The sequence below is a fragment of the Armigeres subalbatus genome, chromosome 1 (assembly GCF_024139115.2).
Source record: "Armigeres subalbatus isolate Guangzhou_Male chromosome 1, GZ_Asu_2, whole genome shotgun sequence".
NCBI classification, from domain to species: domain Eukaryota; kingdom Metazoa; phylum Arthropoda; class Insecta; order Diptera; family Culicidae; genus Armigeres; species Armigeres subalbatus.
The window spans coordinates 168,674,888-168,693,747 of record NC_085139.1 but is presented as its reverse complement, the minus strand read 5'-3'; the positions used below and the strand labels follow the sequence as shown (position 1 = coordinate 168,693,747).

Here is an 18,860-nt window from a genome sequence, read left to right as displayed (position 1 = left end):
CCCCACAAAGAAAGACAGAAACAGATTGATATCTAATTCTATAAGTAGGTCCTCAACTCAACCTTAGGCTCACAACTCAACTTACCGTGTCTCCATATATATTCGCGCATCTTACCGCTTGGCTAAGGACAAAATGGGACTGACATGCAAATATGCACAATTTTTAATCTTCTGAAGATGTATTTGTTGTGTAGCAGTAAAATAGGAATGAAATAAAATCTTAATTTACTCAGGCAACAACACCGACTCACCAACCAAAAGAAAGTTAAAGCGATTCAATGCTCTCAACAACGAGTTCTCGTTGGACAGGGCTATTACGAAACTCATTATTGTCACCGAGAACAAACTATCGGTCTTCCCAGTTTGAATGATTATACCGTACCGTACCACCATTTGTTAGGATTACAGTTAATTATTTCGAATGTAATAAACTTGACTCCCATTAGTTGTATCATTGCTCAATATATACGTGTCGGTCGGGTCGAAGAAATTCGTAATATTACGGCTGATGCGAAAAGCTGCTGCCACACCGGCGGATGGACAGACCGCTTAGTTTCGGGTCGCTTTCGTTTGCCTTGACCAAAGTGCCGAATGTCCATTATAGAAAAGAAGCTTATCGCAAGCCATTTTTTTTTGCTCTGACCAGGACCAGAGGGGACCACCCTTTTTGCTGTGTGCGGTTTCCTTCCGAACTGGTGCACTGTGTGTAGCAGGGCGGAGCAGTGGAACGAAGGAAAAAGGATTATTTTCCTTCAAGTGATGAGTTCAATAGAGGAAAAGCAAGTAAGAAGCTTAGCCTAGATATATTGGACACACATCTGACGGGTGTGTTTGTGTGTCGGTGCGTGCTGTCTGCCAATCGATATGTAATGTGTTACGGACAGGAAGCAATAGCTTTACTCCCGGAGAAGAAGCTTCTTGGAAAATACAAATGAAACCCTAATAGAGACATGAGTGACGTTGAGGATTAGAATGACCCATGGCATGCGTAAATGTCACAGTGAAAAAAAAATGGGAAACTTCTGTACATAACTTCTTGGTTTTCGTTGGTAATGGTAATTGCATTCACTATTGAATATGATGATGCAAGTTTTCTTATGTCATAATATCCAATCAAATTTTTATGTGATTCAGTTCAGAACACCAGTCTACCTACATCGTTTGCTTATTTGTGTTGGAAATTGTCGTCTAGATAGCAGATAGGGGGAGCTAAGATGATTTGAAGGCATTCGCCAAGAAAAAGAAGGAATTTCTTCTTGTGAATAGATTCTTTTGTCGAGTTGATGGGTCAGTAACATCAGAAGATGATAAAGAATTGTTATCAGATTAGGGACGATACAGAATGAGATTAGCTGGGAATTATTGTCGAATACAATGTAATTCGTAACATGTGTGCATGCCAAGAGTATGTAGAAGACGAGTGGTTCAATGTCCTGTCACAATGTTTTTGTTCGTTCCAGAGTTAGCGAGCTTTTGATGGATTTGTCTGTCTTGCATCGCCCGCTTTGAAAATGTACAATCGATAAACAAGTAGGTAGATAATGTCTATCCCATTTGCACCGATTGCTTATTTACAGCATCTTCAACTTGCAAGAACTTTAAATAGCTGTTTGGAAAGGATAGTAATAGCAGTCTCTGACCTGTAATTAATTCAGTCCTTTGCAAACCGGTCAACCTTTTCACTTTTTCCGACAGATCAAACAGATATTTACATTAAGGTGTGCGTCGGTCCAAAAATCGTTGGCGACGAATTTTTTTAAATTTTGCTCGGCGATAGCAGTGTCTTACGCCGAAAGCAATTTTAGCCTGCGGAGACGTGAATTTTTGAAAGTAATTTTTATCGTTCGTTGTGTCTCTTGGATTTTTTTCAAGTAATATGTAATAAATTGCCTCAAAAAATCATTTGATTTCATTGTGATTTTTTTTTAATTTAACTTAACTTAACCAACGAAGAAAATATTCTTTGGAATTTTTCAAAGAACTTTTCGGTTTGACTTTCACTTTAGTGTCACTAACATTTTCATTGTAAATTATTTTAGAAGTCATGAAAATATTCTTGAAGTATTCTTGGCAAAATGTACACATTAATAGGCCTGTAAAAATAATTCTTGACAAATCGCCTTCAACGAGGCAAGCGTGCACGTTTAAAAACTTCGAATACACGATCCATCTGTTATTCAAATCTGTATTGAATAAAGACAGGATCACCGTCATCGACCATAGGTCGCACAGAGTGAATATTTAACATCTAGCTTTAGGCAACGGACATTTACACATCACCCAGTGAACCAGTGCAAAATGTGTAATACCTTCGACATCTGCCGAATATCTGAACTGTCATGGACATTGTGTGTACTCATTAGCAAGTCCATAAATATGTAGCTCTAGGCAATGTACCATTCAATCGGATTAAAATCGATTGTTTCGTTCGCATAACGTCCTGCTAAATGAGTTCTTCTAACAGCGGAGGATATTGATTTGCTAACGTAAAGTAATATTAAGATATCTTAACCAAATAGTTTTTATGTGTGTGTGTAATCTAGCCTCCATTAGTTGGCAGTATTATTAAAAAGAATGCTGACTGTTATTGCAATCACATTTTGTCCAGGGGTTAGATAGTGTTAGCTCTAATGCAACTTTAGAGGCTTAGTGACTGGTATCTCATGACGTTTCCGATGTCACTTTTACTTACAAAAAATCTTCCATGGTTAAGCTATGCTTATAAAATGAATAATAGTACAATAACTACATGGATCATGCAGACCAACAAACAAAATACCATGAATAAAATCCTGTAAAGACCCCCAAGCAGTAATGGTGTCTCCATCGTACGTTATATAAAATGTATTTTGGCCGTACCTTTTGAGCCCATAGTCTTGGCCAATTTTCAATAGAAATGGGACAGGATTCTCCGTCAAATACAACTTGTTGCGAGCAAATCAGTTAAAGATAAATGCCTAACTAATGAGTGCGTCTAAGACGAATTAAGTACTGTCCATGGACTGTTTAAATGGACAGTACTTAATTCGTCTTAGACGGTTTAATACATTCCACTAAACAAGCTTAATATATTTTTCCAAATAATGAGTGCGTTTTTCTTGCACAAACATACACACGAACATACATACACACAGACAGACATCACCTAGATTCGTCGATTTGAGTTTATTGCCATATAAAAGTTAGCCCACCGGACCTCTTACCTAAAATTCGTTTTCGGAGTGAACAAATGACCGGGGTGCTGTCACTGTCATCAAATCCCCCCCCCCCTAAAATCTGTGACGACATTTTTGAACGACCCCTAGGAGAGTCGTTTGGAAAAAATAAATAAGGAACACAGTAAACTTGATCGATGGAAATACTTGTTTTTCTTGGTATAAAATAAATAAAAAATAAATGGCTGATCACTACAATATCCACACTCTCAAATTCAAAAAAAAGTATAATTTATAATTTTGAAATGCAAACCTTAGATTATCTCACGGCTTTAACAAATCTAAAAAAATGGGTCTGAATCAGTTTATTCCTGCAGATTTAGAATACGTGAAAAACTTGATATTCACCCACTTTTTCTTCGTTCCAAAACAGCTAATTCATTTTCCACAAACAGTATTTCACGATAGCTCTTGTTATTTTTCTGAAGTAGAAATTTTTTGATATATCAGTTGTTTTGAAAATAAATTTAGTTGTTCTTATTTTAATCTTTGTCTTATGATATTGTTTGTTTCTCCTACTTCCGCTCCACAATTGCACAACTTTTATCATGAATTTATGTAATTTTGATACTAGTGTTCATTTTACTTGCCACATCAAATTATTCCAAAACAGCATCAAATATCTAACTTTCGTGCATCTACAGTAATTTTGGAATAAAAAAATAGATTTTTTTCGTCCTGTTTCGCCTTATATCATTTTCGGCCCAATGCCCTGTTCGGCCAAACGACTTTTTTCGGCCAAATGACTTATTAGCCAAATGATTTGTTAGACCAAACCGTTTTGGAATAATAACCATTTTGTGCTTTTTTTTTCAGCCAAATGACATTTTTCTTTCAACCAGATGGCATTTTCGGCCAGATGGCTTGTTTGTTCGGCCAAACAACATTTTCGGTCAAAAGGTCCATTTCTGCTAAAAGACCATATAAGCCAAACGGCATTTTCGATCAGATGACCAGTTCGCGCGAATTAAATTTTCTGGCTATATATCCCTTTCGGCCAAATGCCAATTTCGTCTAGATGGCCATTTCTGCCAAATGACTTGTTCGGTCGAACAAATTTTTTATCCGAATGTCGTATGTCCATTACTACCAAATGACGTTTTCGGCCAAATGGCCCTTTCTGTCACACGACCATTTCGGCAAAACGATTTTCTCGGTCAAATGACCTGTTCGGCCAAACCGTTTGGGTGTTATGCCGCATCCATTTCGATCAAGCTTTTTCAGTCAAATGACATTTTCCTTTTTGGCCAGATGTCATTTTCGGCCAAGGACTTGCAGTCGTAGGAGATTCGGCCATGGTTTGCTTGTTTGGCTAAACGACATGTTCGGCCAAATGATACTTCCTTTTTTTAATTTGTTTATTTGGTAGGCCCAGTCTTGTATAACACTTTACAGAGCCAGTATCAAGTGTTAATGGTTTAACAAAATTGAATTTAATTGCACTCTTTAGAATTAAAAATAAACTAGTCATGATAAATTTCAATGTTATCAACGGCAATATTATAAGCGGATGCTATCCTGATTTTTGTATCCTCTATAATCTGTTGACGCTCGTTTTCGTCATCAATCCATTCATAAGTTGGAACTCTAAACCTTCTCTTCTCCGTAGGCGAGTCTGCTGGCGATGTAGTGACGATACCGTCCGTATCTTTTGTCGAAGATTTGGCTGCATTCGCTGTACTCAAATCCAGTACTTGTAGTCGCTTCATTTTCGTTCTTTTCGCTTGCTCTTTTGATTTCTCGCTGTGCTGTATAGCACCACTAGGTCCATCATGAAGCGTATCGGTTGCTGTTGCGATTTCTTTCGTTTCCTCCAACACAACGCTACCGAGCTTCATCGTTGCCTTCTGTTGAATTATATTTTCATTCCGTCGCTTTTGTACCACCGGACACACTTTTTTCAAATGCGTAACCGATTTGCAACCGAAATATTTTGTTTTCATACCGTCGTAACTGATTCTACCTTTTCGGTGTTGGAAGTAAACCACCTCAGGAATATCCTGCTCGACGCTCATGTACAGCCCTAGGTATAGCCCACGCACACCAGTGAACATGTCCAGCTGGAACTCGGCTGGATATTGCTCACGCACTGTTTATGTTACTTTCCCATATTTCGACATAACTGTTACCTCCGGAGTCAAGTCGTACACCCGCACGTATCGAGTATTTCCTCCCGCCACGGACATGTGTACTATAACCTTCCTGTCATTGTTGTAATGGAAAGGAAGCTGCTCGCAATTATTTTCCAAGGAAAACATCATTGCTTTTTCGGTTTTAAACCAAATGAATACTGACTTTTGATCGGAAATTTTATAAGCGGTTTCCATGTCCAAAAGACCATTTTGGTCAAACGGCATTTTCGGCCAAATGACCGGTTCGCATTAACTAATTTTTTTTGCCATAAAACCCTTTCAGCCAAATGACAATTTCGTCTAAATAGTCATTTCTGCCAAACGATCATATCAGCAAAATGACTTGTTCGGTCATGCGAATTTTTCGGCCAAATGACCAGTTCGACTAACGATATTTTCCGCCTTATGTCCATTACGATCAAATGACAATTTCGATCAATTGACCCTTTCTGTCAGACGGCCAAATGATCTTTCGGTCGGCCGGTTTCTCGGCCTAATATCCATTTCGATCAAGCTTTTTCAGCCAAAAAACATTTTCCATTTCGACCAGATGATATTTTCAACCAATGGACTTGCAGCCAGATGGGATTCGGCTCAATGGTTTATTTGTTTGACTAAACGACATTTTCGGCCAAATGGTCATTTCTGCTTAAAGACCAAATGGCATTTTCGGCCAAATTAACAGATCCGAGAGAACTGAATATTCGGCCATATATCCTTTTCATCCAAATGACAATTTCTTCTAATTTAAAATCCAACTGACAGATGATGAATAAAACTTAACCTAACTGGAAACGATCAGCGGTGTGGAAAAGATTGAGCATCCGTTGACGAAACACGTCCGGGGAAACATGAAAATCAAATAGCTTGAGCTTGAGCTTGAGCTTGATTGACTGCTCGTAGTTGCTACTCCATTATGACCAGATCAGCTGTTCTTGCACAGGGAACCAACAGATGTTTGCTTGGGACTAGCACACATCTTCAATGTAGGGAAGGGGGAGGAAATGATGATGCAATCGCTCGCCCACTGCAAGCCGAATATACCTCTGCACTTGCCACGAGTTCATGCGGAATTTGTTGGAATTTCTGGGTTAGGTTGGAGAGGCAGAGGTCCGTCTTGGTTAACGAGCTGCCAATGTGATAGGTAGGAGAAGGTAACTGATGGAATTTCTAGTTGGATGTAGGAAACGAGCTCTATAGTTCATTTCCAATTCTAGCAGATTACTGTTAGAATACTCAAGTTGAAGGTATAGGAATAGTAATGGAAACGATATGGAAGTCCATTTCCAGTTCTAGCGATTGCTAGAACATGAGAAATGAAGAGAAAGATACAAAGTAGGGGAATGGAACGGACCTGGGATTGAACCCACGACCTCCTGCGTATGAGGCAGAAGCAGTAGCCATATGACTACCAAGCCCGCTTCATCCGGGGAAACATGAAAATCAAATAGGCTAAAAAACTTATTTAGTTGGTGGCTAATTGAACAAATAAGCTCGCGTAGAGCATAGTCGGTGCTTCGTGGGTTCAGGTACAAAAAATCGCGTTGACGGAGTGGCCCTCAGGAGCGTACAAATTTAGCTGAGTTAACAGAAAAGGACAGTCGATATCTACCGGAAGTAGCATCCCTGCAAAAACGACCTGAGCAATTGATCGGCTCGCCTCAAGCGGTTCTATTTGCAGAAGACAGCAACGTTCCGCGTACGGTGGCAGGTTCTTTGGATCGCGCCACCTGAGGAACCGAAGTGCATATCTAAAAAAAACCTTTTTTTGAATAGCTTCTATCCGGGCGATCCAGCTGTCGTGGAATGGGCTCCATACGACAACATTCGACTCCAAAATTGATCGTACCAGTGAACAGTAGAGGGCTTTGAAACAAAATGGATCACGGAACTCGTCTGCAATTTTGAACATAAAGCCCAATTGTCGGTTGGCTGTTGTAGTGAACTCGAAATGTAAGCTCACTGTCCAAGATAACGCCGATATCCTGCAGGTGCTGCACTCGGGTAAGACTACGCCCAGAAAGGCTATAGTCAAAGATGATAGTTCTTGCGATGGTACGAAATGATGTTGCATTTTTCGATGCTTAGACACAACAAATTACGCAAACACCAATCTGCGAAGGTATACACCATATGTTGTAGCTTCAAGCAGTCTATGTCAAATCTGCTTCGACAGCCAGCAGGTAGCAGGTAGCAACAGCGAGACATCGTTTATGAAAATCGAGAAAAGCAGAGGGGCAAGATTACTGCCCCGCAGAACTCCCGAGTTGTTGCAGAATGTTTCCGACTCCGACAAACCTATCTTAACCCGTACCGAGCGGTTCATCAAGTAGGACCGGAACCAAAGCACAGAGCTTGATGAAACGCCAAGCTTCTCCAATTTGGCGAGAAGGATTTCATGGTCCACTGTATCAAATGCCGCCTTCAGGTCCATATACGCAGCGTCACTCTGCCACCCCGAATCCATGCAGCGGAAACAGCTGGAGGTGAACTGCGATTCGTTGAAACTGATCACATCAAGTAAAATCCGTGTTGATCGGCGTTGATGAAGCTTTTAGAGGAGGAAGACAGTGGCTTCTGCACAATTATTTCGAACAGCTTTTAACAGGCGCTCAAAGAGGTGATTCCGCGATAATTTAGGATGTCTCGTTTGTCTCCTTTTTGTAGATTGGAAACATATAAGAGAATTTCCAACGGACGGGAAATTCGCATTGCTGAACCGAGAGATTAAACAGCTTAACTAACGAAGCACTTAACGAGTCAGTGCAATATTTCAGGACAATCACATCCCGTGGTATTCCAGTCATAGCATCGTTCACTTGCATCGTGGAAGCAGTAACATCATGGAACACTTGTTTGAATCGACGCGCGAATAGATTGTATTTTTCGTTTTCGGTACTAGCTTCGCTGCCTTCGAGAAACATGGACCGTCCATCTACGATTTGTGCAAGGGGTTCATGCTATGCTATGACAATTTCGTCTAAACGGTCATTTCTGCCAAACGGTCAAACGAACTATTTCGGTCAAACGATTGTTTCGGCTAAATGGCCAGCTCGACGGAACGACATTTTCGACTTTTTCGGCCAAATGACTTGTTCGGCCTTTCGATCGAGTTTTTTGAGTCAAACAACATTTTCCATTTCGGCCAAGGGACTTGCGATCTAATGGGATTCGGCCTAATGGTTAGTTTGTTTGGCTAAAAGACAGTTCCGGCCAAATGATCCTTTCTGCTAAAAGACGGTATTCACCAAACGACTTTTTCTGTCAAATAAGCTGTTTGGCCGAACGACATTTTTTACCAGATGACCAGGTTAAGGAAGGGGCCCTTAATTAATTGCATATTATTCGGCAACTCGGCCGTTTTATTGTAATCAAGTGTCGGTCTTTCACCGTCATTAGTCGTCTGAGTACACGCGACCGCTCACGTAAGGCAAACAAACTCATCAAATGCTTTAGCCAAGTAAGCCTTTGGCGCAGCAGAGTGCGATTGATTCGCATTCTATACCAGCCCGTTGTTGGGGGGCAAGGAGTGCGATCCTCTCGTTTAATAAACAATGTGCACTCGCTTGACTGTGGATATACAACAGTAAAGCACATGTGGAGATTGGACAAATCAAGCATCCGAAAGATATTCAATTTGCAAAAAGAGAGCTAACCGCGGTGGAGGTTGGTACTCGAATTCTGATGGCTTTTCCGCAAACGTGACCTTTAAGTGGTCTTGTTGTGTAGGGGTTATCACACCTATCTAGAGAGTAGGAGGTTGAGGGTTCGAGTCCCTCCAAGACACGTGGATTATTTTTCGCAAATTTCATATCAATTTGTCCATTTCGAAACATATGCTGTGCATATGCACAGCCAAGATATTTAACTATATTTGTTCCTGACGTTCGATGGTAGTCCTACGTCGACAAAAAGACTACCAAATTTGAGCTCAATCGATCATTTTATCCAATGAACATATTGCCAAAGAAATATTCCCATTGGAAAAAAATAAAATATATGACACGTCGAGATCTGACATTATTATTATTAAAAAACACGCCTACTAGATGAGAAGGAAGAAAGAAACTTCCAAATAAAAAAAAATACTTTTGGGACATATAATCATCAAGTTTCAAATAACAACATTGTTTGGACGTTGAGCTGACCAAAATATAAACCTTCACCAAATTTCAGTTTTGGTGGACAATTTAATAGCCATTTGTTACCTTGTTGGGCATAAAAACAAAATTTTATTTTAAAAAATGTTTCTGTAGGTGAAAATGTTAATCGATTGGGGGCACTCCTAAATCGTGCCCGGGGTCGTATTGCACCCTAGCGCATAGTTTAGATAAAAGGATGTTTCGGGTTTCGAAATGGCTTGACTCAAGGTGACAAACAAACTGGTCGAATCGGAATGTATCAGCCGGAAGTGTAGTAGAAATTTTTGGTTGTGGTATTATCCGGATTGTCCGTGCAATCGAGGATTTCTGCCAGCTGATGAGAAAGTATGTATGTATGTATGTATGAGGGTGGGCCTTTCTTAATATAGCGGCTAGGCACGCAGCTATACTTTGTTGAGGTTGGCTGAAGTCGATACCCGTTCCGATCTATGAAATGTTCAGATTAATAGTTGTCTCGACTTCTCTGGCATGAAAGTATCATCGTGTTAGCTGCGTGGTATGCTAATGCAAAAAATAGGTTGGAAACCTCGCAGTTAATTATTGTGGCAATGCTTAAGGACAAGCCTTTCAGAATCCAAAACTAAATGCACTCGTGTTTCCAAGGGAACCCAACCGCATTAAAAATGGAAGCCAGGCCCAACTTTTTTTTTCCACGCATGCTGCGATGCAGCAAATCTGGAATAATAAAAATGACAGTTGCGCGTGGCTTCTGTTTTGAATGGGGTGCCCTTGAAAACGCGAGTGCTTTTAGTTTTGAATTCGGGGAGGTTTGTCTTTAATGTACACAAAGCTGCGAGACGGATGGAGGATGTAATGCCAACAATTAATTACCAAAAGGAAATTGGATTGTGATTTTCGGGTTCATATTTGATGAATTTTCTAGAAAATGACTGACTAGCCAGTACAAATGTTTTAAAGTCTCTATTCTAACACGTTCTCATTCCAACGTGTAGAGAAATTTATTCTAAAACCCACTTTCTCCACCTCCTAGTGGTTCTGTTCACTCTCAACTGAAAAGATTTGTACAGTAACTGTATTCCATTCCAGCTGATACTTAACCAAACTTTCAACCAACCCCATACCATCAGAGTGGTGCCTCCGGACCATGTCTCGTTTGTACTTTGCTCCCATTTTCCCGCACTCAATGCGACAAAGTCTGACAATTTCACCACCCGCCCCGTGTGCTTAATTAATTGCGTTTTCTTCCAGTTAGTTCTGAAGAAAGCAAAGTTCTTGACCCGGATTCCAAGAGGGGGACTTCCCTACCTCGCCCTCAGTGGTAGGACTGTATGCTCCCCAAGATATATTATAGAGGGTGCGGCGGATCCCGGCCGGGAAACCGGGGGGATCTTCCTGACTCGGCCATGGCAGTAGTGCTGGGTCCCAAGATATATTAGAAGGGTGCGGTAGACATTTATTGCATATAGACAGGGCACGTGAACCGGTGGTAGGCACTTGATGGCGGCAGCGGTTAGGCTTCTGAATAACATTCCACTTGAGCTGTGGCAAATTGAAAAGCAGATGAAAAGTAAACACATTTGCACCCGAGAAACGGAACATAATAGCAAAAGGTAGCAACGGTTTCCGTCCTCGCTTAGGATAATGAATGCAATAAAGTTATGAATGTCACTTGAAGAATTTCTTTTTGTTCATCTCCTGCGGGACCGGCTGGTTGCTCCTCTTCAGATGCGACGCAGCAGGGAGGCGGTTCAAAGTGGGTGGCGAACGGTGTAAACCTTTTGATGACGATTGTGCCGCATGGATAAGCAACGGTAATTAGTTTCCGTGGAAGGATGTATCCCGGGTTGCATTGCTCCGGGATTGTCGAGCATTTCTGGATCCAATTTCAATCAGAAGTCAAAAGTGCCAATAACCTTTAACATCGCCTGGAATCTAGATAACGGCTCCCGGTGGAATTCGATGCGAAACAGTAATAATTGAACGTAATTGAGTGTGATATAAAGTTATTGGACATCAGATAAGACATCATCGCCATAGACAAGGTTGCAAACGAGATTGAGAGGGAGACAGAAGAAGGTATGGCATAAAATCCCGCTCGAATGCGCAATTGATTCGATCGGAGGCTTTGTTTGGATAATAAACGTACCTACCACTTCGTAAACGGAATCCCCTGCTGCCTGGGATGATGGTGTCTCGCTTTCTGTTCGTCCACGTGCCATCCGGACGGAACACGGTAGGTGGCAGTGCAGTGGCGAAGGTACAGATCGAATGAATATCTCTGCCTGTCAAGAGCACAGCATGTAAATTTCTTCGGCGATTTTACGAGTTTTCAATCGAATTTAAAGATCCCGGTCGTGGTTGGAGATTTGATTTTATGTTCTATTAAATTTATTTTACTTTTTTTTTTGTAGGAGGTCCAACACCCAGCATCTGGTGGCCTCCCGGGAATGTCAAAACTTTATGACTTCTTTCCATGTTATGCGGCTGGGACTTGCGTAAGCTGCCGGCGGAATCCGTTTTGTTCGGATGTTTGAATTTTGATACAGATCTGAGACATTAAAACTAGCCAGGGTTGGGTATTTTTTCGAAACAGTTTTTAATGCAGCGGTGAACAGACACTTTTTGAAATGGCTTCACACAATAAGGATTATATTTATCGTTAATTCATGACAAAACATAAAATCCATATCAAGTCGTTCGAATCGAGACAATTGTATTATGAGGAATTGGTAAACCAGTTTAAGCTTTGCCTTTTTTTTCTGTTCCTAATATCGGTTCCATTCTGAAATGAAATTTGTAACATTCTAATTCAAGTAAATTTCTTGACTGTCTTCATCCCTCTCATCCCATTCACATGTCTTTCAATGCTAGATACAGTCTCCGAAAATTATGTCTCATTTAACTGTGAAGTGCGTAAATTTGAATACATTTACAATAATATGGATATGTTTATAATTATCATCTTTCAAACTTAGACGCACTGTTTCATTATATAATTAAAGGCGAATGTGTAGATTTGATAATTCCGTTAGGGTGCCGGCAGGCATGAATATTTTATATAGAATTGGATTTTAAAGCGAGCGGAGGGGAAATTGTTGGTAATGATATAAATCGAACGATTTCCTTCAGCCAAACTTCTAAGTTGCAGAAAATGACAACTTTTTCATGTAAAGGCCAGTCATGATCAGTTTTTTATTGACGAGTTTGGCAATGAATTTCATAGCCGTTCCTTTAAGGGACATGATTGGTTCTTATATAACAATCAATGCATCAAATTCGACAGTGAATAAACTTGGCATTCAGAGGGCTAACCATATTCTAAAGTGGGAGTTAGATCGTTTGTAAGCTGATTTATTATATTTCTTTAATTGATTTTCAATTCTTAATTGAATAATTAATTTATAATTAGGGTAGAGAACCATTTGGGCAGTGATTCCCGACTGCAACATTCATCACTCTAACGCATTACAACAGAATTACTTTGTTTTTTAGTACATGGTTAGTTTCTGTCGATATCTAGTGATGTACACAAAATCAAGCCATTTGATTGGAACGCGGTCGAGTTATTAACGTTGCTGACGGGGATAGCGTGTGCTGCCCAAATGGTCTCGCTCCCTATTTCCTATCCTTAGACTAAAGTTCAACGATCCTTCAATTGGCAGAACCATTTACATCGTATTATTGTCCGACATTCTTTTAACGTGCAGTCGTCTGATTTTCATATTTTGGATGGGGAAGGGCTGTTCCGATAAAAGTAATTCGACCGAAACCCATTTGGCTGAAGGCCACTAGGCCGAAAGTTGTTTGTCCGAATATGTGATTTGGCTGAACAACCTATCTGGCTGAAAGTCATTTGACCAAAATTTCATTTGGCGGAAAAAGTCATTTCTCGTTTAACCAAACTGGTCGTTCGGTAGAAAGGGCCTTTGACCGAAAGCGTCGTTTCGCCGAACGAGTCATTCGGCCGAAAGCGTCGTACGGCTGAACAGGACATATGGTCGAAACTGTCGTTTGGCCATTTGACCGAAACTGTCTTTTAGCTGAAAAAGTGGTTTTGCGGAAAGAGCCAGATGGCCGAAAAGGTCATTCAGTCGAACCGGACATACGGTCAAAAATGTCGTTTGGTTTGGATTGGATGTGGATTGGATTTGGATTGGATTTGGATTGGATTTGGATTGGATTTGGATTGGATTTGGATTGGATTTGGATTGGATTTGGATTGGATTTGGATTGAATTTGGATTGGATTTGGATTGATTTTGGATTTGATTTGGATTGATTTGATTGGTTTGGATTGATTTGGATTGGATTTGGATTGGTTTGGATTGATTTGGATTGGATTTGGATTGATTTGGATTGGTTTGGATTGGATTTGGATTGGTTTGGATTGGTTCGGATTGATTTGGATTGGATTTGGAATGGATTTGGATTGGATTGAGATTGGATTGGTTTGGATTGATTTGGATTGATTTGGATTGATTTGGATTGATTTGGATTGATTTGGATTGGTTTGGATTGATTTGGATTGGTTTGGATTGGTTGGATTGGTTTGGATTGGTTTGGATTGGTTGGATTGATTTGGATTGGTTTGGATTGGTTTGGATTGGTTGGATTGGATTTGGATTGGTTTGGATTGGTTTGGATTGGTTGGATTGGTTTGGATTGGTTTGGATTGATTTGGATTGGATTTGGATTGGATTTGGATTGGATTGGACTGGATTGGATTGGTTTGGATTGGATTTGGATTGGTTTGGATTGGTTTGATTGGTTTGGTTGGTTTGGATTGGTTTGGTTGATTTGGATTGATTTGGATTGGTTTGGATTGGTTTGGATTGGTTGGATTGGTTTGGATTGGTTTGGATTGACCGTTTGGATTGGATTTTGGATTGATTTGGATTGGATTGGATTGGTTTGGATTGGATTTGGTTGGTTTGGATTGGATTAGATGGATTGGATTGGATTGGATTTGGATTGGATTGGTTTGGTTGGTTTGGATTGATTTGGATTGGTTTGATTGGTTTGGATTGGTTTGGATTGGTTTGGATTGGTTTGGATTGGTTTGGATTGGTTTGGATTGATTTGGATTGGTTTGGATTGGTTTGGATTGGTTTGGATTGGTTTGGATTGGATTTGGATTGGTTTGGATTGGATTGGATTGGTTTGGATTGGTTTGGATTGGTTGGATTGGTTTGGATTGGTTTGGATTGGTTTGGATTGGATTGGATTGGATTTGGATTGGTTTGGATTGGTTGGATTGATTTGGATTGATTGGATTGGATTGGTTTGGATTGGTTGGATTGGTTTGGATTGGTTTGGATTGGTTTGGATTGGTTTGGATTGGATTTGGATTGGTTTGGATTGGTTTGGATTGGTTTGGATTGGTTTGGATTGGATTTGGATTGGTTTGGATTGGTTTGGATTGATTTGATTGGTTTGGATTGGTTTGGATTGGTTTGGATTGGTTTGGTTGATTTGGATTGGTTTGGATTGATTTGGATTGGTTTGATTGATTTGGATTGGTTTGGATTGGTTTGGATTGATTTGGATTGGTTTGGATTGGTTTGGATTGATTTGGATTGGATTTGGATTGGTTTGATTGGATTTTGATTGATTTGGATTGGTTTGGATTGGTTTGGATTGGTTTGGATTGGTTTGGATTGGTTTGGTTGGTTTGGTTGGTTTGGATTGGATTTGGATTGGATTTGGATTTGGATTGGATTTGGATTGGATTTGGATTGGAAAATTTTGAAAATTCTTCGGAATTTCTTCGACAAATTTTTCGGAATTCTTCATTCGGCGAATTTCTGTCCTCGGCTTTTTTTTTCAGTATGTTCTCTGAAGTGATGAGAAATGATATATGAGAAATGAGAGGTGAGAAATGTCACGTTTATAAAAAACCGAAAGCTTATAAATGAAAAGTGAGACATCTCATTAACATTTCTCACTTCTCATTTTTTACTTCTCACATCTCAATTGTCATTGTCACACTTCACACCATTCACAGGCACTATTTTTTGTCCATATGAGCCGTTCAACAAAACACATTTAAGACGTTGTTAGTCCTTTGTTCGGACAAACGACTTTTTCGGCCAAATAACCTGTTCGGCCAAACGACTATCCCAACCAAACGGCATTTCTGTCTAAATGACTTGATCCGCCGTATGTCACTGTCGGCCAAACGGAATTGGTTTAGGTGACTTCATCCTAATGTGTTGTTCGGTCAAATGTCATTCGGACAAATGACTTTCGACCGAATGAATTTAGGCCAAACGACCCTTCCTCGATGATGGATGTTTTTTGTGCAAATCTTAGTTCATTCACCTCCTTCATATGCCGTCTTTTATCCGCACCTCATATAGAGTCTATGCAGAAACTATTCTTTCGAAAACTCGCGCTAGTCCTAATGACTGATCGTTACCGATCATAAAATATTGATTATTCTGTCCTTGACTTTGAAACTTATTTCATCTCAAATTTTCTTTCGTTACAGATTTTCCATCTATTTGTGTGATGATCTCTGACTAACATTGAATGTTAAGCGAACCATCAGAGCTTATCTGATGCAATGTCAACCAAACGGTAGCAGCTAAGCTCCAAGTGATTCATCACATCTTCCACAGCGCGGTCCATTCACTCACACACACATAAACATATCTGCTAACGATCGATCAGGACTCCGATCAAGAGCCTGACTTTCATCGCACATAACGCACCAAAATCAAACATCGAACTACACCAATAATGACGACACCCGCACCTTACTTCCAAGTGGTGAGCCATCTCGGGCTCGTCCTGCTGATCTTGGTCGGCTCGGCAGCCAATATAGTCAACACCGGCACCCAGCGGTTCGCCATGGAACCGCAAGACCAAACGGCAATCGTCGGATCGAAGGTCACCCTGCCTTGCCGGGTTGAGTCCAAGGTCGGTCAACTCCAGTGGACCAAGGACGACTTCGGACTGGGCTGGCACCGGAACCTTAGCGGTTTCGATCGGTACTCGATGATCGGCAGCGACGAAGAGGGTGACTACTCGCTGGAGATTTATCCGGTGATGCTGGATGACGAGGCGCGGTACCAGTGTCAAGTCAGTCCCGGGAAAGATGGTAAGTAATATATTTTTTGCGATTATCGAATGGAACATTGCACACATTTGTTACCTCGACAGGAACGCCCGGTATGCGATCACGGTTCGCAACCATAACCGTATTGGTACCTCCTGAGCCACCGAAGATCATTCAAGGAGACTTTCTCGTAACAACCGAGGATCGGGAGATCGAGCTGGAATGCGTTTCCGTTGGTGGTAAACCAGCTGCCGAGGTAAATATTCACAGTTTATCCCAAAAGGGCATTCACTTCAGTACTCAATCTCTCTCAGATTACATGGATCGATGGTCTCGGAAATGTTATCACCTCCGGTATTGAATACGTCAAGGAACCGCTCACTGATACTGGCCGGTACACGGCAAAATCGATCCTGAAATTGACACCAAAAAAGGAACACCACAACACTTCCTTCACTTGTCAAGCGCAGAATACGGCTGACCGAACGTATCGTTCTGTTAAACTGAAGTTGGAAGTGAAATACGCTCCCAAAGTCAGCGTGTCGGTAATCGGTGGAGCGCTTGCAGGAGGAAGGATCCCTGAAGGAGCTGAAATACGACTGTCCTGCCATGCAGATGCAAATCCAAGTGACGTCAGCTACAAGTGGTTCATTGCCGATGAACCAGTCACAGGGGATTATACCACCGAAATGGTAAGTTCGATCTATTTTCATATGTCATGCTCAAAGCTTCATAACTATTTCCCGTGAAAACAGATCATTCACAACGTTTCGAAAAAGTACCACGACGCAGTTATCAAGTGTGAGGTGCACAACGCCGTTGGCAAAAGCGAAGAGAGCGAAATTCTGGACATCAGCTATGGACCAACCTTCCGTTCTCGACCGAAATCGGTGGAAGCGGATTACGATCGACCCGTAACCCTCACGTGTGACGTTGACGGGAATCCCACTCCGGAGATCATTTGGGTTCACGAAGAAACGAATCGCGTCATATCTACATTTGCCAACATCACCGTCATCGCTTCCCGGGAAACGGCCGGTAGCTACTACTGCAAAGCGAGCGTCATGGGCTTTCCGGAGATCGAGGCAATGGCGTCCCTATATCTGAAAGGACCACCCCGGATCCGGTCCCAGCGGTTGCAGTACGGAGCGGTCAACGATAACTCGCAAATTCAGTGCGAAGCACTATCCGTCCCCAAAGCGAAACACGTCATCTGGACCTACAATGGGCTGGAGATCAACAACGAAAACGACTACACAATACTGGAGAATCACCAACCGGAAGGGGTGCGATCCACACTCATCATCAACAACAGCCAGAAGCAGCACTTTGGCGTGTACAACTGCACTGTGATCAACGAGTACGGTATGGACTCGATCGAAATCGATTTCAAAGTTTCCAAAGGTAAGATTGCCGTCGAGCTCTCATTCAATTGATCAAATAAGTTGACTTGTATCCGTTTTCTTTTGCACAGACACGATACTGCTTCCGGTTATCATATTCGGCTCAATCGGAGGATTCGTACTGGTGATCATCGTGATCATCATTACAATGTGCTTTTGTGTGAAAAAGAGCAAGAAGAAGCTTCCACCAGCTGATGTTATTCCAGAGGTAAGATTGAAGTTGATGATCTTTCTCATGCTAATTTGTTTTGCTCATTCTGCCTTAAATAGCGATCATGTCAAACGTTTCCCAACATAAGATGTAAAACCATTGTCTTTTTCGTCCAACAGCAACACTACATCACCGAGAAAGCTTGCAAGGAAAGCGACCGATCATCGAATGTGAGCGATCTGAAAATCGATCGTGATCACGAATATTCGGAAACCTGTTCCGGCACCGACAGTATTGCGACGAGACTGGCAATGAACATTTTGGGTTCGTCGAGTGGAAGCAACAACAGTGGCAATGGGGGAACCTGTGTCGGAGGAGGCGTCCCACTGGCTGGCCCAGTGCGAATTCCTAACGATTATAGGTTAGTTTTGCTGCACCCAATTTTATGATCGAACCGACTTATAACTTCGGAATTTCACAGATATTCAGGTGACTTCACTGACGGACTGGGACCACTGCAGTCCAAAATTGGTCAAAACAATGGAGGATATGTGCCGTACGTGGACTACGCTCACGACTACAACATGCCGCTTCATGTGAACACCAACGGTCAGCTGCCAAACGGAAACATGAGTCTGACGAGGCATCGCGAGCTCAGACAGGACAATGGGCTTCCGAGCATTGGAAGTGGCATGGGATCGCTGTCAAACAGCCTGATGAGTAAGTGTTCATTTTTTTCCACAGTCGCCATTCATATTCTAATATTATTGTTTGTT

At 41.3% G+C, this 18,860-nt stretch overlaps 1 protein-coding gene across 1 annotated transcript in view; it reads left to right on the top strand.

The window, feature by feature from the left end:
- The window catches only part of LOC134205522 (irregular chiasm C-roughest protein-like), a 169,718-nt gene that overhangs the window by 148,091 nt on the left and 2,767 nt on the right, over positions 1 to 18,860 (top strand). The window contains exons 3-9 of the mRNA XM_062680805.1: positions 15,961 to 16,572; positions 16,635 to 16,786; positions 16,845 to 17,222; positions 17,286 to 17,934; positions 18,005 to 18,141; positions 18,264 to 18,505; positions 18,566 to 18,804. Coding sequence (XP_062536789.1) covers positions 16,212 to 16,572; positions 16,635 to 16,786; positions 16,845 to 17,222; positions 17,286 to 17,934; positions 18,005 to 18,141; positions 18,264 to 18,505; positions 18,566 to 18,804 — 2,158 coding nt within the window. The 5' untranslated portion in view covers positions 15,961 to 16,211. The remainder of the gene's footprint in view (positions 1 to 15,960; positions 16,573 to 16,634; positions 16,787 to 16,844; positions 17,223 to 17,285; positions 17,935 to 18,004; positions 18,142 to 18,263; positions 18,506 to 18,565; positions 18,805 to 18,860) is intronic.